Genomic DNA, 23,664 nt, shown 5'->3' on the forward strand with positions numbered 1-23,664 from the left:
TTATTTGAGAAACTTTACCTTGTGAGAGTTGGTGGACAAGAGATTCAAAAAGATCCACGTTACATGGATCTTGAAGCCTAGCTCTCATTAGCTGGACCATTTTGTTTTTATTACTTTCTAATAAGATCCTTTTTTAGTCCAAATTTCATCTAAATTTCAACCTAATGTATATAATAGACATGAGAGTTAAACATCACTTGTAAACCTTACTCAACCATTTGTCCAACACAGAAATCACATTTTTTACAATATTTGGAACATGAAGTAAATCAACCAAGTACTTCATTTTGCCATCCTGCATAGACAATGGCAACTTACCAACATGCACAATAGGATGTACAATAATAGTTTCCACATATCCTACTTTCTATATTATTTTCATATCTCTAAACCACTCTCCATGAAACTGGGCATGTAGTTATAAGTCCCTGAATCAACATACCATACATCTCCAGGGTCCCTTGCATCTACAATCATAGAACTAAGCATATGATGATGCATCACAAAACGCTGCGCACCTTTATCTTTAGCTTACATACTTGAAGATGTATAGTTTCCTTTCTCTGTGGCTTCTCAGTTTTAATATTGTTATGCTTTTTATAGCACTTCTTTTCTATACGAGCTAGTTTTTCATAATAATAGCACTCCATGCTATTTTAACTTTGATTTCTTTGCCATCTACCTCGGTCTCTATGACTTGCCATCTACCTCGGTCTCTATGACTTGCCCTGTTTCTAGAGTGGCCTCTTCCCCTGTTTGTACATTAGGATTCTTGTTATTGTTGCCCATGATTTTTGTTTCCAGAATGGCCTACATCTCGGCCACTAGATAATGATATGTCTCTACCCATACCTATGTCTGTGTAGAAAGCCTGCTCTTGCATATTTTCAAAATATGATTTATTGTCGACATTCATCTCCTTAATGATAAGAAGGGATATAAGATCTTTAAAGTTTGAAAACTTTTCTTGAGTTTGGATAGATACTTGAAACTCATCATACTCTTTGACAAGTCCATTCAATGTGACTGACACCAAGTCATGATCAAGAGAAGCTCCAATAGAGCAGAGGGAATATGTAAGCCTAGTAACTTTCAATGACTAATCACTGATACTTATCTTATTTCTCTGCACATTATGCAAATCTTGATTTAACTGTCTTTCTTGCCTTGGTAATTGTGCTATATAGTTTAAGCAAGGTATCCCACGCATTCTTAGGCATCCTATATATGACCAATCATAGCATTTGCCACGCTAATAGACAATAATACATCACTTTTTTAGCTCTCTTATGCCATGACTTAAAAGCATGTGTCTGCTGAGAAGTGGCATTTTCTTTCAAAAGCTCTTGCTCTTAAAATAGACTCCAAGTATCCTTGACCCACGAGAAAATTTCACATCCTGAACTTTCGTGCTTGGAAGTTATTCTTGTCCAGCTTCTCACTCACAATCAAGGATAGATTGTCCAACATGATTACCTGAAGCAACTTACAAAACAATGCTTACAAAAAATTTACACTTAAACTTGCAATCTCCAACACAACAATATTGTAAACCTATTATACTATAATTGAATGTGAGCCAACCACACAAACATACATCCACCACCAATCTGTAAATCTCAAATTCTCTGCACAAACTGTCTTGCAACCACAGTTATGCTGTAACTTTGCACCGAACGAAAAATTAGGCATACACATAAAATCGAGTGCCTATGAAAAACCTACAAAGCCAAAATGTATTCCAAAACGGCCTTAAATACAAATTTAAAATCACAATAGTCCTACATGCATACTTTTCCACAGTATAATGCTCTTTTGCTTCACCATGAAGGGTGGTTCTAGATGTGACAAAGCACCTTACTGTTGTGCCTGCGTGTTGCTCTTGCCTAGCAACTACTTGTAGATATTTGCTATCAAATCAATCTCTTAAGCTCTCCACATGAACTGACGCTTTGATACCATGAGAAGAATTCAAGGGAGGGTGATCTTGAGCTCCTTGGAAGCAAAGACACAATTTGTTTTCAGATACGGACATCTCAAAACTTGGTTGAGCCACATATACCTCCTCCTTGTGAGATGCCCGTTTAGAAATGCTAATTTGACATCCATATGAAAAACTGTCCATTGTTTATGAGCAACCAAGGCAAGTACCGCCTTGATAGTTGTCATGGAAGAAGACTTCAGTAAAGTTGAAACCCTCTACTTGTGAAAATCCCTGTGCAATTAACCTAGGCTTGTATTTTTCAAAAGAGCCATCAGCTTTATATTTAGCTTTCCAAACCCATTTGATACCAATTAGCTTTTTGTTTACTGGTCATCAATTACCTCCCAAGTATTATTCTTTATGATGTTGTCATACTCGAACTACATCGCGACTTTCCACTTTGGATGTGCTAAGGCCTCATCCAAAGTGGCCGACTCCTTCACTGTTCCAATTATCTCAACCATTAAGGCTATGTTAACAATGAGATCGCATACTCTTCTATGCTCCTCTATTCTCGTTGAACAACGTGGTGCATTTGCTGCTGAAGATTCTGGCATCTCAAGCACTAAGTTGTACTCATCAAAGAGTTGTTGTGCCCACTTTCGAAGTGTCTTTTAGTGTGGTGCAACAATAGGCTTAATGGTTAGGCGATGAGGCCCCTAGTGTGGCCACATGATGGTCTTATGGACAACCCCTAGGTTCGTTCTTTAAGAGCTTTTAATGGTCAAGCAAAACCAACATGAACAGTCAAAGGGTGGCCTTCATAGTGTGGCCACGTGATAGCTTAATGGTCGAATAGCTTGTTGGAGTGGGTCTGGGGGCAGGTAGGTGTGTGCGAAAGTGTGAGTGGGATAGGTAATGTTTGTGGGTATGTGAGTGCAGCAAGGTGTGGATAGGTGTAGGGTGTGTTGAGTGTTTTGTGGCTCTGTTTGTGTGTGTGTATGTATTGTGTGCAAAGGATAGAGTGGGAAAAGATAGGCGAGGCGACAACGGGTGGATGTGTTTGTGAAGATACGGGATGTTTTTTCATTCCCAAGTATGTGTATCTATACAATTGACAAGGGTTGCTATGTTACACGTGCAAATGAGGCTTTAAGGTTTCCAAGAGTATTCTATGACCTTATTAGGTGAAGGCAGAAAATCACTTTAAGGTTTCCAAGAGTATTCTATGACCTTATTAGGTGAAGGCAGAAAATCACTTACTCATCCATGACAAAAGCTTGGATGTCATTTCTCCTAATAGCTTTGCTAGCGTGCTTGATTGATCTTTGGTGGCTTTCCAGTTGGTGAGTTGCTATTGCGGCGTAACACATTGGTGATCCCTTTGAGCCTTGACATTCCTTGGTGGTGCCACGGTGGTTGGTGCACAATAGCACACTTGGGTTTGGCACCATGGATGGCTCTTCTTTGATGATACAGTGGAAATGGATATGGCCACCACACCCCTTGGTATTTGCTCTTGACGCGTGGTACTTACGAGAACTTTTGATTGCTTTGCGGGTGGTATTGGCTTCAGAGTAGCAGAAGCGGTAGCCACTGCCCTCCATACCTATGTAAGCTTTGGGGGTGGCACTAGAAAGCTTTGGGGGTGGCACTAGAGGTGTGGCTTTATGTTCAAGGTTATATCTTACCTTGCATTTGCCGAAACATGTTCCATTGGGTGCTTTGTTGTAGTGCCACAAAATGAAACTTCTTGTGTGGGTATGCTATAGTGGCTTTGGATTGCGATCACAAAGCTTGCATTAGACCTCCTTAGACTAGATAGAAAGAGACTAGACTCACGTCTAAGACCATTCAAAACACGAGAACTAGCCTATATTGAGCTAAATTGCACTCAAGCCAAAAACTAGTACAATTTCAGACTGATTTTCTTAATGGCTTAAAATTCGTAGGTTAGGCTCAAGTCCAAGAGTAGAGGACACTAAAATCAACTCCCAAGTGATTACCTCTTGTCCAAAAGCAGTCTTCTAAGCTTGTTCACAAATCCACCTTTGAAATACATGTGAAGAGATTGGACTTGATTACAAGACACTAGAATTGTACTACATGAGAACTAATTACTCCAAAACCACTCTAAACTATTCGGCACATGTGCACAACCTACTCTAGCTTCAATAGTAGGAGGTTGAACCCCCAACTCCAAGACCATGTATTACTCTAGATTAAAACAAATCGTTCACATCAAAAAGGAGGCATAGGAGTAGGTTGATGTGAGCCTAAAATGGCATCCTCCTTTCAAGCAATGACTACTGAACTTGACAATGAACACACACTGATACTACATGGAGAGGTTGTCCAAGACCACTCAAAACTCTAGGCTAGAATAAAGCCCAAGCTCTTTTTCTCAGTAGCTTCAAAGTGAATGGAGAACTAGAGTTGAAGATCCTCTAATCCTATTGGTTGTGGAAAAAGAAACATGTCCACAAAAAGGCATTTTCAAACAATAGCTTTGGAGACGCTAAATTACACCCACATACAAGCAAGAGTCAAAACAGCATGACAATTCAAGTTAAGACTTGAGTCAAGACCAGTTTTCTCTATAGCTTGAAAGTGACAAGTTGGAAATGATTAACATGTAAATAAGATCTTGGACTTTTAGTCCAGCAACGTAGCCTCTTGTACAAACAATGGACATTACCATTGACCTCGAGACTCTCTACATAGGGAGAGGTCGGACATGAGTACAAGATCCTCTAAAAGGCTAAATAAAAACTTGCACTATTGCGAGGTTGAACTCAGGCAGGTCCAATGTCACTCAGAACACTAGGTTGGACGTGGGCTAGCCATAGGATCATGTCACACTTGGATCTTAAACTTTTTCCTCTTCTTCAAACAATGGATGCACAGCATGGTCACAAATTCTTTCCTTGTACTGTATACAGACACAATGGACTCGAGTCCAAGACCACTCAAAAACACTAAATTCATGTATATAAAAGTAGGTTGGACTTGAGTGCAAAACAACACAAAATCTCAAGCCATACGTGAGCTGACACTAGTTTTGTGTAAGATATAAAGGTGATAGGCAAAACTTTAGTCAAAATCCACTCAAAATACCAGGCTAGAGTTGAGAGCCCACTAGTTTTTGTTGTGGCTTGACAAGTGAAACACCAACTACTGCTCAAGATTAAATTAAGTCTGCCTTAGAGAAGAAGCCAAATCATCTCTTCTAGTCCACACAGACTAACGAGCTTGGACAAAAATCCACCCTTACACTACACGGAGAGGATGGACTTCTGGATCACTGCACCCAATCTTGGACTTGATAGAGACAAGGTGGAGTCTGGACTGAAGTCCAAGACCGCTCAAATCCCCAAGATAGATTTTGACCAGCATATTGCAATAAATGCCGTTCCAATATGTTTCTCGTTGTTCAAACAATAACTATTTACTGTTCATGCGTGTATGTAGCAATCCCCTAGCCTCAACTTACTTCATTCATGTAGCTTGCCTTTTTTTGGGCCACTCAACAGGATGTTGCCTTCTGTGACATGCCATTATGCATAATAGACACTGTATTTGAAGGAGTTCAATTTCCTAATGGATTTTAAAAAAGACTTGCATTAGACCACTTCTTTTCTCACATACATGCACATGCGTGCATGCACACAGGTGTACATGCTTTTTTTCTTTCGTACTCACAGCTGCTGCTTTTTTTAAGGACATTAATGCAAGCTGATGGAAAATCTGCACAAACAGAAAAGTAACACCATGAAAACTTAGATGAACTCAATTGAGACCAAGAGATTGTAGGCTAGGTATCAGGCAGACCCCATTATCATCAACTTGCTCGTACTCACACTCCAGCAGAAACACACATAGGTGAGATAGGTGAGCACCACCCACAACTTTCAGAAAGGCCAATGTATGCCATCAACCTTTCAGTCCCAAAATTTGAACTGCCGGCACACATTGCCTTTGAAGCATGAACTGCATTTCATAGACAATCTATCACCAGTTGGACAATCAATATTTGATAGATGTTCGCAAAACAGTAAGTGGCTCAACTGTTTCTTGGCCAATTACCACCAGCCCTCTTCTATGTTTTTCATTTCCAAATCCTGCTTTGTTCATCTTTTTTGTTAATTTGGCCTGCTTGTTAATCATCTTCTGCTTTGCGTAGTCTTTCAGTTGGCCAGCAACAAGTGGTGACATTCCAGCCTGCAATCGGGGTTCAGCAGTTAAGAGACAAAAAGGGGGCACTGACGTGTAAAAGGCCTGATTAAACCCTGCCTATTATTAGACCATTGACATATTGCAATCCAGATGAATATTACAGGGACATTAGCTTGTACAAGCATGTTAAAGGGACAGTAGCTTGCACAGTCAACTCACAGCCTACAGACACTCTCTCTCTCTCTCTCTCAAAAAGCCCCCTCTTCCCCCCTTAAGGACCCCTTAATTTGTTAAAGACTAATCTTCTTCTTGGTATGATGACGAGTGCAGAGCCCTATACTCACGACTCCGCATACAGAGAGCCTTGGGAGCCATCACAGAGCAGGAGTCGAGGAGAGAGATGAGGAGACTTAGTCGCCGCAAAAGGCAGGCCTTCGCAGAGATACAGGAGCTAGAGATCTTTCATTTCTTCATGAGTAGAGATAGCCCTGTCTCATGGCGGCACTTCAGCGAGCCCCGGACCCCGACACCTATTGGAGACCCACAGACATGGCACACATATGCAGAGGGTCTATACCATGCCCCACAGCAGCCACCTATACCTCAGCCACAGGAGCCTCGACCTACCACAGCTAGCTTCTTTACCCACTCGATGGTACAGGAAGCTATCCGCCGCCTACAGCATGGACGGGCCGCCGACCATATGGGCCTACAGGGTGAGCATCTCATATATGCAGTAGATTCTTTAGCTCCTTTTCTTGCACACCTGTTTAACAGGGCACTAGCAGAGGGTTCGCCTGCGGAGTGGACGATGCACACCATTGTGCCGATTCACAAAACAGGGGATATGCTCGATCCGAGCAACTACAGGACGGTTATGGTTGGCCACGTGCTGGCCAAACTCTATGGTGCAGTGCTGGAGCAGGAGCTTAGCTTATATGCTGAGCGAGCAGGTTTACGCTCATCAGGGCAGGCAGTCTTCAGGAGAGCTTTCTCTACCACTGACCATGTATTCACTTTGAGATGTATGATTGATCAGGCCAGAGTGAGGAAGAGAAAGCTCTATTGCTGCTTTGTGGATTTCCGCAAGGCATTTGACACAGTACCACGAGAGAGGCTCTTTCAGCGCCTGCAGTCTCTTGGCATACCAGCAGATATGACATGGGGCATCTATGCATTATATGAGCAGGTTTTTGGGCGAGTCAGATGTCCAGGAGGTATGTCCGAGACTATTGCTAGCACCATTGGTGTGAAGCAAGGATGCCCACTTTCCCCCACGCTATTTGGGTTATACATTGATGAGGTGGCTGACTTCATTACACGGGGAGGCGGAGATGGAGTTGATTTAGCAGGTACCTCAGTACATATTATGCTCTATGCTGATGATATTGTATTAGTGTCTGAGTCCCCAGGTGGTCTACAGCAGCATCTACATGCACTCCATGATTTCTGCACACAGAGGGGTCTTACTGTGAACCTTGGGAAAACCAAGGTTATGGTCTTTCATACATCGAGACAGGGCAGGAGTCAGCTGACATTCACTCTCGCAGGATGCCAGGTGGAGGTGGTGACATCATACGTGTACCTAGGGGTTACCGTCTCTGCAGCAGCCACACGCTTTACCATGGGTTCAGCAGCCAGAGCTAGATTGACACGGGGATATGCAGCATTGGCTATGCTAGAGAGACAGTGCCACCAGGCGCATTTTCAGGAGCCCCGGACGAAGGGGTGGCTATTTGACACATTAGTCACACCGGCATTGATGTATGGAGCAGCAGTATGGGCGCCAGGCCTTGCTACTCATTGGTGGACACAGATAGAGAGACCACAGGCCCTCATGATGGCACGCATGATACGCAGCAAACCGTCAGTACCTCATGACATTATCCGAGCAGAGTTTGCTGCGCCTCCTATGATGGTAGAGGCCATATTTCAGACTATATGCCTACTAGACAGATTCAGAGAGATGCCACAGGACAGATTATCATATGATGGGAGAAGGAACAGAATTAGGGTTAGGTTAAGAGTTCATGTGGGAGACATACACAGAGAAGCAAGGGAGAGAGAGAGAGAGAGAGTTGTGGGGATAAGTCAACTCATCAATAGCATGAGTGTGTGACTCCCCTGTCACACATGTATATTGCACTAGTACACATAGTGCACTTAGTACATTAAAAGTACTAAGTGTACTATGTACTATAACTTATGGGCTTGTACACACTATAAGGGTGGGCATAACGCCTTTACCCCAACAACCTCCCACTTAAAGACAAAGTGCCCTTAAGTAAAGGAAAAGAAAAATCAGCATGTACATGATAATATACAAGGCCAAATCAAGGCTGAAACTGGCCTCATCCAATGCCCATCAAGTGTCTGCAATGAGCAAACCGCTCCGGAGGCAAACTCTTTGTCAACAGATCAGCCGGGTTGTCATCTGTATGAATCTTAACAAGCTGAATTTGCTTGTTCTCTATCACCTCTCTGATGAAGTGATACTTCACATCCACATGCTTCGTCTTTGCATGAAAGACAGGGTTCTTTGCCAACTGGATGGCACTCTGACTGTCACAATGCAACAATGGAATATCCCCTGTATAACCCAAATCAACCACTAACCGAGATAGCCATAATGCCTCCTTGCAAGCCTCTGTGGCTGCAATATACTCGGCCTCTGTAGTAAATAAGGCAGTGCACTTCTGCATCCTGGATATCCATGACACAGCACCTCCTGTGAATGTAAATACATAACCGGTAGTAGACTTTCGGTTATCTGGATGACCGGCATAATCCGAATCCGTGTAACCATGCACTAATGCATCCTGTTTGCCAAAACAAATGCACATATCCTGTGTGCCCTTCAGGTATCTCATGACACCTTTCACTGCTTCCCAATGCTTCTTGCCAGGGTTGGCCATGTATCTAGAAACCACTCCCACTGCAAATGCAATGTCTGGCCTAGTAGCAACCATGGCATACATGAGACTGCCACAAGCTGAAGCATACGGAATCTTGGCCATATCAGCCCTGTCTCTATCTAACTGTGGGCTGTCCATAGCACTGAGTTTCACATATGGAGGCAAAGGAGTACTAGTCTTCTTCCCCCCGTCCATATTGAACCTCTGCAAGACTTTGCCAATGTATTCCTTCTGAGACAAATACAACACATGCTGATTTCTGTCCCGAAGTATCCGCATACCCAAGATGTGATTTGCATCACCCAAATCCTTCATATCAAAGGTTTGATGCAGCCTCTGCTTCAAGGTATCCATCTCCTTACGAGATTTTCCGGCAATCAACATATCATCAACATACAAGATGAGGATCAATAGACTGCCATCCAAAGCTTTCTTGGTGTACAAGCAGTGATCTATGTCACTTCTCCTGAATTTCTGAGATTTCATGAATGTATCAAATTTATGATACCATTCTCTTGGTGCCTGTTTGAGTCCATAAAGACTCTTTTTCAGCTTGCATACAAGCTTCTCCTTTCCACTCACTGCATAACCCTCTGGCTGCTGCATATATATCTCCTCATGGAGATCACCGTGAAGAAAAGCAGTCTTCACATCCATCTGAATCAAGTCCAGATCATCATGCGCAACCAAAGCTAACACAGCTCTAAGTGTGGTCATTTTGACCACTGGAGAGAAGATCTCATCAAAGTCCACACCATATTCCTGCTTGAAGCCCTTAGCCACTAACCTGGCTTTGTATCTTGGCTTTGCATCAGGTGCAACTTTGAGCCTGTAAACCCACTTGCATGGCAAAACCTTCTTGCCTGCAGGCAAATGCACCAACTTCCAAGTTCCATTTTTATGCAGAGAATCCATCTCTGACTTCATGGCACGCTCCCAAAGAGCCTTGTCTGCCCTCTGTAAAGCCTCCTTGTAACATGAGGGCTCCCCACAGTCAGTGAGCATCAAGTAGTCAACCCCTGGAACAAACCTGTCAGGGGCTCTGGAGGGTCTTGTGGACCTCCGTACCCAATGACCATCATTTGCAGGTTGCTGTCCAGCCTGCATATCACCCATTGGTGGCTCCTGTTCCACGCCATAAGGCTGAAAAATCATGCCCGGTATCTCCTCTAACTGTGGTATATCCATAGGGATATCTTCTGCCATCTCTGGCTGTCCATTTGGACCATTTTCAGCAGCATTTAAGGGCTGGTTTTCCTGCTGTAATGGCTGATTTACAGCCCTTTGTTGTTGTCCATGATGTCCATCATCATCAAAGATGACTCTGCCAAGCTCCTGTTGCCTTGCAGGCTCCTTATACATGCATGTTTCATCAAAAATGACATCATTGCTGCGTATGATCTTTCTATTCATGGGATCCCAAAGTCTATACCCCATTTCACCTTTCTCACCATATCCTAGGAATATGCATTTATGAGACTTAGGATCAAGTTTGGTGCGCATTTCCCTGCGTATGTGCACGTACGCAACGCAACCAAACACTCTCAAGTGCTTGTATGACGGAGGCTTCCCTGTCCATACTTCTTCTGGCACTTTCCCACCAAGCCTCGTGTTAGGTGACCTATTTATAAGGTGAACGGCTGTCATAACAGCTTCAGCCCAAAAACCATGAGGTAATGCAGCATGTGACAACATAGAACGGACCTTCTCCTGAATGGTCCTGTTCATCCTCTCTGCTGTCCCGTTTTGTGGAGGATCATAAGGAGTAGAGAGCTCCCTCTTGATGCCTTTAGCATCACAAAAGTCCTGAAACTGTTTGGACATGTACTCTCCACCATTGTCGGAACGCAAAGCCTTCAGTGTTTTGCCAGTTTGATTCTCAACAAGAGCAACAAACTTCTCAAACACTGAGAATGTATCACTCTTCAAACGAAGAGGATAAACCCACACCTTGCGTGTGGCATCATCTATAAATGACACAAAATATTTTGCCCCTCCCAAAGAAAGCTGAGGCATCTCACATACATCTGTATGCACAAGCTCTAACTGAGCATCTTTCTGTCCAAGAGCTTTCTTGTGGGGGCACTGTAGTTGCCTACCATATATACAATGCTCACAAAATTGAAAACTTTAGAGAAGGCAAGTAACCCAAACGAGACAATTGCATTTTATACCCCCAGTATGGTACAGGATGGAGCTAGCTAGGTTGCATATCATGATTGTATACTCCATGCATATAGCTTTGCATTCTCCTAGTAATAGAGCTCCATCCCCTGCACACCCAGATTCAGCTTTTTTATTCAGTACTTTTTCATTTTGTTGGGATGACAGAGGATACCCCATACAGGTACTCCGATTTGTCTCATAGGCCGAGTTCGGTCTTTTGGAAGACGTTAATAAAATCTTTCTTTCTTTCTTTCTCTCTCTCTCTCTCTCAAAACAGATTCCCATGCCACGCTAGCTGGTAGAGAAGGTCTTATGGGAAATCGAAGCATTATATGAGCAGGTCACATCCCAAGCCTGCACAAAGGAAATATTTTGTGGAGGACCACAATGCAATTCTATGGATTCTAAGTTGTCAAAGCTTGGGCACTTCATTGAGGACATCAAAGGGACCGGTCTACTTCTGAATTTGTCCATGGGCATGTAACATGCATGATGGTGGAGAAGGGTTTCACCTCTAGGGGTAAAAAGCTTGTTCATTACCCGCCAACCTACACCTGCTAGATGGGATATAACTAAACAGTATACATCCACAAAAGATAAACTAACATATTCAAGTGTTTTAAAAGAACCCACCCCTGTTATAAACCGGTGAGAAAATGCCTTTGGCTCCAATGGCTGCTCCAACATATCCTTCAGCTCCTGCTCAAACCCAGTCACTGTAAATCAGTTTTTGCAATTTTTTTATTTGCTCAGCTGCTATCTGCACTAAGTTCCACAAAGATCTGAGGAAAAACCTGCTGTAGCTTTTTGAGCTCAAAGGATGCCTTCTTTCCAGAAGGAGAGTTTCTGGCCAGGTCATGCTGCTCCTCATCCTTGTTGTCACTGTCTTCTATTTCAAGTTCCAACGCATCTGCATTCCTTTTGAACCAGTTTGTCTTCGCCCTTGTCTAGTCCAAAATACAAGAATGTGATAAGATCTTACTTGAAATCAAGAAAAATTCAAGTCCACAATCCTAATATATGATTAGATCTGCAAATATCACTTCACATAGACAGGTGGGTAAACTGTAGGATGAAGTTGGAGTTGTGGGCCAGATCAAGGAATCTTCAAGGGTTGCGGAGAGAAAGCATTGTGAGTTTATGAGAGAGTGGGATTATGGCATCTTTTTCACTGCCACTCATATGGGACCTTGTTGGCAGCACAATGCACCTGATTGGTTGAGATTTCCCCCTTGTTTGATTTGAAATCTCCTTTTTGTATATTTTTTCTTACTTAATAGCTTTGCATTATCCTAGTAGTAGAGCTCCATCCCCTCCCCCACTCATTGTACTTATTGCACACCCAGATTCAGCTTTTTAGTTCAGTACTTTTTCATTTTGTTGGGATGACAGAGGATACCCCATACAGGTACACCGATTTGTCTCATAGGCCGAGTTCGGTCTTTTGGAAGACGTTAATAAAATCTTTCTTTCTTTCTTTCTTTCTCTCTCTCTCGCCTACCCTCTCGCTTCTTGCTTCTCGCCTACCCTCTCACTTCTCGCCTCTCGCCTACCCTCCTCGCCCTTGCCTCTCGCCTCTGCTCATTCATGCCAGGCCTGGTGTAGGGCATCGCCAGGCCAGGCGGTTACCTCAGATAGGGGGCCCGCCTTGTCATAGTTGATGATACAGATGCAGGTGGTACAGACGACCTAGCCCTACCAGCGATCCACGATGCCAAAGAAGTTGTACGCTCGTGCCCTGGCAACACCAACCAAAACCCTAACCAGTCAAAGCTCGATCTCATGGGAGGTGTTCCTCCTAACAGAAATCGATAAGCTGCAAGAGGAGAATGGCAAGCTGAAGGATCAGCTCACTGAAATTGAAACCCAGCTGGCCTCCCTTGAGGGCAAGCCCGACCTAGTTCGGAAGTTCAGGAGCAGATTCATGCAGCCAAAGCAGAGTTCATTGAAGCTACAGAAGGTATGGAGCAGCATCTTACCACAAAAATCATGTCAACCATCAAGGACGAAGAACTCCGAGAAAGCATTGCTGAGCATCTCCGAGTAGCTGGACTCTCGGAGGGTTGGGACGAGCAAGAAGTCAGAGAGCAAACGGAAATTGATGAAGATGAATGCATCTCAGACACGGAGATTATGAGGAGGCGACTCAATAAGGCCCTCCCCCTCATTGATATAGGCAACCCATGGACCATTGTCAAGAAAGGGAAGCATGCCATTCCGAAATATCACAATAAACAGGACAAGATCCAAGTTCTCCGACAGTCCAAATCATTACAGGGCACTAGGCTCTGGTTAGCTGATGAACTCACTCCCCTACAGCTTAAAAACAATAGTGCAGAACTCACCAAAATCTGAGCAGCCCGCCAAGCTGGAAAGTGGGCAGTCTACCGTGACGGAAGGGCAATTGTTAGAAGTCATCTCCTGTCTAGTTTTATACACCAGGGCCTTTGTTGTGGGTGTGCCCGCCCTTATCAGGTGTTTTATCATTTTTCCTCACTCCCCGTATTTTTCCCCTATTTTTTCCCATTTTTCTGTGGCATGGGAGGCAGTCTAGTAGTGGTAGGAGGACCCTGAGCCTGGCCGACTGCATCTGTGACATGGCCGACTGCAGTGCATGAGTCGTGGGACTCTACTGGTGCTGGCCGACTGCTGATGTGCGGGCATATATATAGGCCCCCAGCCCCATACCACTATTTGTATCATATCGGGATCTTCTTGTGTATATCAGAGCAGAGTTACACGCCTACTTCTCTCTCTCTCTTGTGCTGTTTTTCTGCCTGCATTTTTTGCTCTTGTGTTCCCAGATCTGGTCATCATCTCCGCTGCGTATTCTGACATGGTATCAGAGCCCTAGGCTCTAGATAGGTCTTGGGATTTGTGTGAGCAAGAGGGGGACTGTTTTGTGGCTGATTGGTGGACTGTTTTGGACTGTTCGGGAAGAGGAGAAACAAGAGGAAGGCGGGCTGATTTGCTGGACAGCCACGTGCAGGTTTTCGTTCTTCTTTGTTCCCACCCACCCACCCTTTCAGAGTACATCCCCGCTATGGCAGATCTGTTCGAGATGGCCGAGAGACATGTGAAGATCCCGACACTCCCCACATTCCCGGTGGACCGTCAGTTGGACGGGAGCAACTACGGCATATGGAAGGTGATGATGGAATCTGTTCTGGAGTCTTACGACCTCGCCGATTTCGTCGTTGTTGGTGTTCCACGGCCGGAAGTTGAGGAAGGGGAGTTACCGTCAACCCGAAAGGACCGGGAGGCTCATACACAGATGTGGGATCGTGTCAACGCCAGGGTCCGTTCATTTATTTTCCTCAATTGCACACCGCAGGTAATCAATCATGTAAAGCATATGACACTGGCCAGAGGTATATGGCAGCATTTGGCCTCACTTTACAACAGGGTATCGCCCATGAAGAGGATTTCCTTGGAAGTACAGATGCGGGTTATGAGCCCTGCAAAGTCGTCGACGATGTGGGAGCATATTAACAAGCTGCAGGCTCTTCAGCAGGAAGTTCTTTAGGCTGGGAAGGAGATATCGTTTGAGGACATGGCCATAACGTTGCCGTCGCATTTGCCCTCTTCATACTCAGCATTTTACTCGTCTTTGATTACCAGTGGCAGGCTCAGCACCATCACGTGGGAGGAGCTTGTGCCCATGGTCCTGGACCAGGAGGAACGATTCACGAACCCTCCTCAGGGTGGAGGTTCGGAGGCCTTAACTGGCCAACGGTCGAAAGGCTGTAACTCGGACAAAGGGAAGGCTTCATCGGAGAAGTCTTCTGAGAAGAAGTCCGACGCTGACCGCGAGAAGTTGAAGGCAGAGAGGACCTGTAATGATTGTGGCGAGAAAGGCCACTATTGGAGGCAGTGTCCCAAGCGGAAGACCGAGAAGGGTGAAGACTCCTCAGCAGCAATCATGAAGACTCCGGCTTTTGTGCACCTGGAGGTGATGGACACCGATGCTTCATTTTCTTCAGGCAGGGAGGAGATTGGAGGACTCTCCGCAATGGATACTCGGGAGTGGATTCTCGATAGTGGTGCTTCTAGGCACATGACTCCTTCCCGTTCCGGTTTACAGGATCTCTGCAGGCTTTCTGGTCATATTCTTACTGGGGATACGTCCACTATCCCAATTCACAGTGAGGGCAGGATGGAGATAGTTCCCGATGGCAGAGGGGGGAAGCATTCCTCCCAGGTGTTGTATGTTCCGGCACTTGGTTTTCATCTGTTGTCAGTGCATCAGGTTTGCAAGACTGGCGTACGGGTGGAGTTTGATGAGCATTTTGTTGCTCTCCGGGACAAAGCAACAGGCCAAGTGGTTTGGGAAGGCGGAGTGGAGAATGGAGTTTACAAGCTTTCAGCACACTCTCTCCCAGGTCCTCAGGTTTGTGATGAGTGGCAGTCTGGTAATGGCCACTCAAGTGTGGATACGCTGCAGGTGCGGGCTTTCCGGGACCAGATGGTGGATAGCTTGCCAGTAGAAGGCAGCAGTTGGCAGGAACTTTCCAGTACTGATGTTGGTAGTTCTTGTGTTCGTCAGTCAGAGGAAACTGAACACGTCACTTATGCTCTGATGTCTCGTAGTATTCGGGACAAAGAACCTCCAGTAGTTGAGGATGTTCTTTCCACGGGGACCTTTCGGAAAGCCAGGCAGGTGGCAGGTGATTACTTGCAGAAGGAGGTGGTTTCTCCAGGCTTTGAGGTTCCGGATTCAGAGGGGGTGGTTGACAGGTTTCAGAAGGCCTTGCGTGGTCTTCAAGAGGTTTCCAGGACTTGTTTGTGCACCGACACAGGTGTTGATCCTTGTGAGCAGTGTGATGCCTTTTTGACTCAGAAGCTGTACGGTTCATTGATCTGGTTGATGGACACCAGATTGGACGGGAGCTTCCTGATGAGGCAATTGAGCTCATGGTTGCGGATGACTCTTCGGGAGGCAGGATTGCGTTTCCTGTGGTTTCTGCGGCATGCGAAGGATCAGGTACTCTTGTACACAGGAGGGGGGTTGTTGGATGGAGTCCGACTCCACGGTTGGAGTGACTCAGTTTGGGGAGGAGATCCGGACACGAGGGGATCTACTTCAGGCCCAGGAGCAGTTTTACGGAGCAGTTGGAGACAGTCATCTTTTGCCTTGTCGAGAACAGAGGCGGAGTACCGGGCTGTTTGTGATGATGTTTGTGAGGTGGATAGGATGCAGAGGTTGCATAGCAGGTTTGGGCTTCCACTGGAGGAGCCCATGGTCATCGAGAGGCACTTTGTTCGTGAACAGATCGTTGCTGATGACATCTTGCTAGAGTTCTGTTCGACGGAGGACAGTACGGTGCACCTCTTCACGAAGTCGCTCTCTCAGGATTTGCTCAGGCGGCACCCCAGCTCCCTGTTGATGGTTTCACAGCAGGAGCTGAGAGGGGGTGTTAGAAGTCATCTCCTGTCTAGTTTTATACACCAGGGCCTTTGTTGTGGGTGTGCCCGCCCTTATCAGGTGTTTTATCATTTTTCCTCACTCCCCGTATTTTTCCCCTATTTTTTTCCATTTTTCTGTGGCATGGGAGGCAGTCTAGTAGTGGCAGGAGGACCCTGAGCCTGGCCGACTGCATCTGTGACATGGCCGACTGCAGTGCATGAGTCGTGGGACTCTACTGGTGCTGGCCGACCCATTCAGATGCTGGCCGACTGTGATTATCCAGTCGTGGAGGTTCCTGTGTCCAGTCGACTGCCCTACAGCAGGCCGACTGCTGATGTGGGGGCATATATATAGGCCCCCAGCCCCATACCACTATTTGTATCATATCGGGATCTTCTTGTGTATATCAGAGCAGAGTTACACGCCTACTTCTCTCTCTCTCTCTCTTGTGCTGTTTTTCTGCCTGCGTTTTTTGCTCGTGTGTTCCCAGATCTGGTCATCATCTCCGCTGCGTATTCTGACACAATAATCGAGGACTTATGTAAGCCTAAACCCAATTGACTAGCATTCTAATGTGCCATCGGCATGTTTTGTATCACAGATAGTTGTTTATCATCCTAGGGTTTTCATTAATCTTTTGCTTGTGCCTAAGTGCACCCCGAAGTGGATTGTAATGACTGCGAGGTACCGATTTTTGGTCCCATATGCCTTCAAGGCATTCCGTGGACGTTAATATGACTTTCTTTCTTTCTTTCTTTTCTCTCCCTATGCCATAGCCATAGCCACATTTCTCTATGATCCACCATAGCCTCCACTTCATTGTTTTCTACAGTTGTTCACCGCCCCCCTATGGCATTGATCCTTCCCATCCTCCGTACTGCTCATTGAAGCAGTTTTCGAATCCGGTGGAGATGGTCATCTGCTCTTCTCCAGTCTTGATTCTTTCGGAAGTCAGCTGGTCGTCCGTCTTGCCTCATGGGACATCCGGTGGATTCTGTTTTTTCAAGAAGCTTCCTACTCACTACCAGCTCTTTCGTGGATGTGGTGGTCCTCTTCCGCTGCTCAATACCAACTCTTTTGAGGATGTTGTAACATGCAAAAGCTTACAGACAGGATTATACTTTGATTATGAATATTCAACACCTTGGTTCCTGACCATTGCACAATGTAGCGGAGATAAGAGTGCAAGAGAAAGGGGGGGAGATGGAAAAAGAAGAAGAATAAAGACAAGGTATGAAAGAAATCAAGGTGAGAAGAGATTTGAGCCATTCATAATATGAAAAATAACTGCATTGCTTCATATCCAATGTGAGTGCTATATTATATAGCCTTTGGATCCCGATGATGCAGATGAGCTGGATGCTTCTCCTAAAGATGTTCCACAACTCCTCTGATGTAGGGATGCCCCTTGACATAAGGATGGCCATGTGGAGTGATGCCACACACTTTGATTTTAGCTTAGGCTAACATTTCATCCTATGCACATTTGTTTTATGGCTAAGAGACAAGTTGGGTTTATATTCTAACACCCCCCCTTAAGCCAAACTTGACACTCTAGTAAAAGTTTTGAGCCTACCAGCATCCCCCCTTGATACATTAGAGTCTCAACCATACAATAACAAGGTTTGAGTACTCTTTACAAACAACAAGGGAAAGAAAACAACTAAGGCTTTTTGACCATACAAGAGTGGACAATGACAACCTTTTTACAAAGCATAGGAATCATTATCATCTCTAGGTCCAACAATATCAGAGACTTCTACAAAGTGATTTTCTTCAACAGTGTTGACCATCTCTTTCTTCTTGTCCTTAAGATAGTATCTTTGTGATGGATGATTTGTCTTTCCACAGTGCACACAAGGGTTGTTGGTGAAGCAATTCTTTGTTTGGTGATTAGTCCTCTCACAGGTTGCACATTTCTTCTTCTTGTTGATGGTGGAGACCGCATAGGCATCTTCTTAGAAGTCTTTGATTTGTTTTTTTTCTTCAACCTGCAAAGAGTTCATCACACTTTCCAAAGAAGGAATAGGTTCCTTCTCTTTAAGCACAGTGACAAGTTGATCAAATTTTGAAGACGCAGTCTTCAACAAGATAGCAACAGCATCTTCATTAGGTATAGGAGATTGGACATACACAAGTTGAGTCATAAGACTCTTTAACCTATTGATGAGTGAAGCCACTCCTTCATTTGCTTCTATTGTGAGTCCATAGAGTTGCATTTTAAGACTAATCTTAGAATGCTTTGCTTTAGCACCAAAGATTTTCTCAAGTGTTTCCCAAGCTTGAGCTGCAATGTCAGCATCATCTATATAATGTATAAAATTATCATCTAATGCTGTGATTATTATCCCTGAAGCTTGTTCATCCTTTTCTTGCAAAGCAACAGTGGTAGCTCTAGTGACAACTCCTTCTCCCTCTCCTTCTACTTGTGGTTTGACTAAGCTCCATAAGTTCTTTCTCATTAAATGGCCCTTGACCTTCATTTGCCAGGTGTGAAACCCTATACCATTGAACTTATCTCGACACTTAGAATTAGAAGCCATGATTGATGTGGATGCCATAGATAGGGAGGTCTTACCCCACTAAGAAGATAGACTCAGGGCAGTGTCTATAATCCCTTTACAAGAGATGGCATTCAAGCATGATAACCACATACACATATATTATCTATGTGGATAGAGATATGATAATGCTTAATCAAAGTAGAGGATTAGCCTTTAGTGCATGAGATAACATTATTATGATCATTAAAAAAAGGATTAAGCAAGATCATTACCACCAAGCATTAAAATGCTTATGTGGAAAATCTGCAGTAGAACCCCCCTCTGCAAATCAACTTGGCATTGGAGATTGGCTACACCATTTGGCAAGCCCTTTTAGGGGAAGCTAGAGCACCTTGGGGCGCACTTGTAGCTTAGAGGAATTGACGCAATTCCTTTTGTGGAGAGAGAACAAAGCTCTGCAGCAGCTGCGTATTCAGAAACCGTGACGAATTGGGGGAAACGGCCGTGCCGGGTCGTATAGTAGCGAACCTGCACCCTGAGTGAAGGAAGATTTCTTGTGAAGAAAATGCGCCACAGTAGCGAAATCGATTAATTGAAGCGATAGCAACCTGCACCCTGAGTGAAGGAAGATTTCTTGTGAAGAAAATGCGCCACAATAATGCCTGAAGAAGGCGGTGGAAACCCTCCAATGCAAGTAGGTGCTGTTTTGGAAAACCCTATTTTGGCTCCACTAATGGTGGGTGATTAATAACTTAATTAATATGCTAAGTAACTAATAAATTAAATTAATGAGGGCCTTGGGAACATAATCGGCTCTAATACCATGAAAGAAATCAAGGTGGGAAGAGATTTGAGCCATTCATAATATGAAAAATAACTGCATTGCTTCATATCCAATGTGAGTGCTACATGGGCTTTATATAGCCTTTGGATTTAGTCTTGGATGACATCACTGATGATGCAAATGAGCTAGATGCTTCTCCTAAAGATGCTCCACGACTCCTTTGATGTAGGGATGCCCCTTCACATAAGGATGGACATGTGGAGTATGCTAACACACTTTGATTTTAGCTTAGGCGAACATTTCATCCTATGCACATTTGTTTTATGGCTAAGGGACAAGTTGGGCTTATATTTCTAACAAGGTACACCCGCTTGGGTCCCAAATACCCTCTCAAGGGCCCCCACCAAGGATTGGTGTATCTGCTTTATTGAATGATAAGAAAAAGACTAATATTTGTAGGACACCTTGGCTGTAAATCTGCAGCCTGAGTTACCTGACTCTTGACCTTCAACTTCACCTTGCTTGGGAATTCCCTTGGCTGTCCTGGCCCTTGAATACCTTTAGCACTTTGTGAATATGAGATGTATAAGACCTTCGACCAGCCCATGCTTATATACTTTCTGATATACTGGTCAGTGGGTTAATAAGCTGTCAGCCTGCTTATTTCTCTCCCACGACCTGTTTTATGTGCTTTAATAGGCGCCTTTCATATGGAGGCCACCCAATGTTGGATGCCTTGAATCTATCGCTGGGTGCCTATGTGCTGGTCCTTCATGGCCTGACCGACTAGTTGTGACGCCCTCATGGGCTGGCCAACTGGCTGCCTAGGCCTTCTAGGGGCTGGCCGGTTGGGCCCTTGCCTCCTAGAGGCTGGCCAACAAGACCTATGCCCTATAAGGGCTGGCCACAATGCTTAGGGATTCTTGTGGGCCAATGTCATGGAGCATGGGCTGCCCCGGGTAGCCCAATTGTGGGGCAACATGGGTAAACCCTTGCCCCCACACTCTATGCAAATCTATATGCTTCCTAGGTGCCTTGACTCTGGCTACAAGCCTATCAATGCTCGGGTGACTCACAGTATGGACTAGCATTGCTCCATGTGCAAGACTTGCACACCTGACCAAGACAATGTACGGGACTTGTACACCTGACCTTGGATGCTTAGAGTGGAAGTTGGAACCCTAGCTGACTCAACTAGGACTAGGGCTCACAAGGAACTAGTTTCCACTCCAAGTTCTGTACTTGCTGTAGAGATGTGTCCACGTGGCATCCAAGTACAGGATGCATGTGACATCCCCTTCTCCTTAACTTGACAGAAACTACAAAGCCTCCAAATAGTCCGTTGATAATGCCGGATAATCTTCAAAGTTGTTCTTGTCAAGCCACGCTGCTTCATGTGTCCCTCGACTTGAAACTTTGTGAGGAACTGTCTTTTTTTTGGCTGGCTTGAAACGATGCAAGCGGGTCTATTCCGAAACCATAACTTCAGATTCGTCCACTATGTCAGGTTCCTGTTCATCGTGGACATCCTGGAGAGAGGAGGTCCAATATAAGGCTTCAACCAACTGACATGAAACACATCATGCATGGTTCAAGTGGGAGGTAGCTTTAGCTTCATAAAAACCTCATTGATCTTCTTTAGAATGGGAAAGGGTCCAAAGCTCTCAAACAACAACTTTGGGCATTGCTTGCGCACCTATTTCAACCTTTGCTTCATGATCCTGAGATATACCGAATCTTCTTCCGAGAAGATCACATCTCTTCTATCCTTGTTGGCCTATCGAGTATAGGTCTGCTCTGCTTTAGCCAACCTATCTTTCACAGACTCCAAAATCTCCTGATAAGACTCCATCAGTTTGTTAGCTTTATGCACTGAGGACGACGTCATGCCCAAAAAATACTAGAGCTATCTTTCAAATGTTGCCTCGTATGGAATCTTGCCAAAAGCTGAAGAAAAAGAGTCATTTAACACAGGTTGAACTAAAGGCAAAAATTGTTCCCACTTACCTTGCTGGTCATGAACATAATACTTCAACACATCAAACGCCAATTGATTATAAATCTCTGTCTGGTCATCCTTCTGTGAGTGGAATGCACTGGAAAAATTCAACTTAGTTCCAAAGTTATCAAATAATGCCTTCCAGAAATGACTGGTAAACTTGGCATCTCGATCTAATCCGTTGCCTCTGAGTCTTGACACCTCTAAGTAGATCAATGAAGTGCCGAGACATCAGAAAACTTGTCGATGTGGGTTGAATATGCCTAGCAAATACCCACAAATGACCGAATATCATACGCAATTTCCGGAATCTCCTGATTAAGGATTTCCGTCACCTCTGCAGGGTCTAATTGGATACCCTTGGCACTCATTATATATCCGAGGTAATGAACCTCGTTAGATAAAATTCTGATTTTTTCTCATTTATGTAAAACTCATTGCTTTCCAACAATTTTATCACTTTTTCCATGTCAATGTTGTGATGCTCTTTTGCAGCTGAAAAAATTAGTATATCATTCAAAAAGATGAAGACATACTTGCCTATAAAGTCCCTGAAAACCCGCATCATCATGCCGTTAAATGTAGTTGGAGCATTTGTTAAACCAAAGGGTATGACCACGAACTTGCCGCTCACTTCAGAATGCGGTTTTGGGGATGTCCCCACCCACAATTCGTACCTGATGGTGCCCACTTTTGAGGTCAATCTTGGAAAACACCTTCGCTCCATTCAACCTCTCTAGGATGTAATCAATCCAAGGCATAGAGAACTTGCTCTTTATCGTCATCTTGTTGAGTGTCCGATAACCTATACAAAGCCCAAAGGATCCGTTCTTCTTTTTTACAAAGAGGATTGGGGATACGAATGGAGACACACTAGAGCATATGAAACCGGATTGAAACAATTTATGGAGTTGACAATCCAACCCCGTCTTCATGGCCTTGCTCAGGCGATATGGAAACTTATTGGGAGGTTCAGAACCTAGGAGGAGCTCAATTTTGTGGTCCTCCCGTCTAGATGGGGGAAGCTTACAAGGCAAGTTATCCCGAAGAAAGATCTTCTGGAACCGGTTATGTAGGGCCTGGTACTTCTTCAAAGCACTCGTCACTGTCTAGGTGGTCTGAACATAGATCACCACACACTGCCCACCTTTTCGGATCTCTCGTTTAGCTTGTATATGGCTAATGACCGGAAAGTTAGGTATCCCTGGTTTACACTTAATGACCACGTGAGCTTGTGAAACCACTGGATCCCTAAGATTATGTTTGCACCAACAAGAGGAGCAACAATGAAATCGCACACAAATTATGTGCCCTGAACAACTAATTTAACACGATGAGCCTTAAACTTGATGCTCGTTGTCATACCTATGCTAAAAATCTCCACTTTTTTATCTACAGAGGTCAACAAAAACCGGGCTCGCCAAGCGGCCTGTTCTATGACCACGTTGTCTATACTGCCACTGTCAAACAAGACAATTACTCTTTGGCCACCTATGTAGCCAAATGTCTTGGGCAATTCATTTAGCTCATACTCCTAGTCATGGTTGCCCTTTTGCTTATCTTTGAGCTCTCGGCTGACAATGGCGCTAACTGTAGGAGGGGGAGCTGGAAGACTAGCGACAACCTAGGGGGTCAGTGTGGGAGGTTGGCTCACCACGGAAGCCGTCGAGGCTGGGGTGGGGGTCTGAGCAAGGGTCTTCTTAGGGCATGCCTTAGATGTATATCCTTTTGTATGACAAAAGAAACATTGCCCCTTGTATTCTTCGTGCTCTTCGGGACTGAGCTTACC

At 44.6% G+C, this 23,664-nt stretch overlaps 1 protein-coding gene across 1 annotated transcript in view; it reads right to left on the reverse strand.

The window, feature by feature from the left end:
- Positions 1–5,688: 5,688 nt before the first annotated feature.
- Positions 5,689–23,664, reverse strand: part of LOC147617076 (P-loop containing nucleoside triphosphate hydrolases superfamily protein) — an 85,436-nt gene continuing 67,460 nt past the window's right edge. The window contains exons 11-13 of the mRNA XM_086776689.1: positions 11,976–12,128; positions 11,815–11,880; positions 5,689–6,145 (exon numbers count right to left, since the gene is read on the reverse strand). Of these exons, the coding sequence (XP_086632815.1) occupies positions 5,951–6,145; positions 11,815–11,880; positions 11,976–12,128 (414 nt within the window). The 3' untranslated portion in view covers positions 5,689–5,950. The remainder of the gene's footprint in view (positions 6,146–11,814; positions 11,881–11,975; positions 12,129–23,664) is intronic.

Source organism: Cibotium barometz, chromosome 37 (assembly GCF_041138505.1).
Source record: "Cibotium barometz isolate CiBa-2024 chromosome 37, ASM4113850v1, whole genome shotgun sequence".
NCBI classification, from domain to species: Eukaryota; Viridiplantae; Streptophyta; class Polypodiopsida; order Cyatheales; family Cibotiaceae; genus Cibotium; species Cibotium barometz.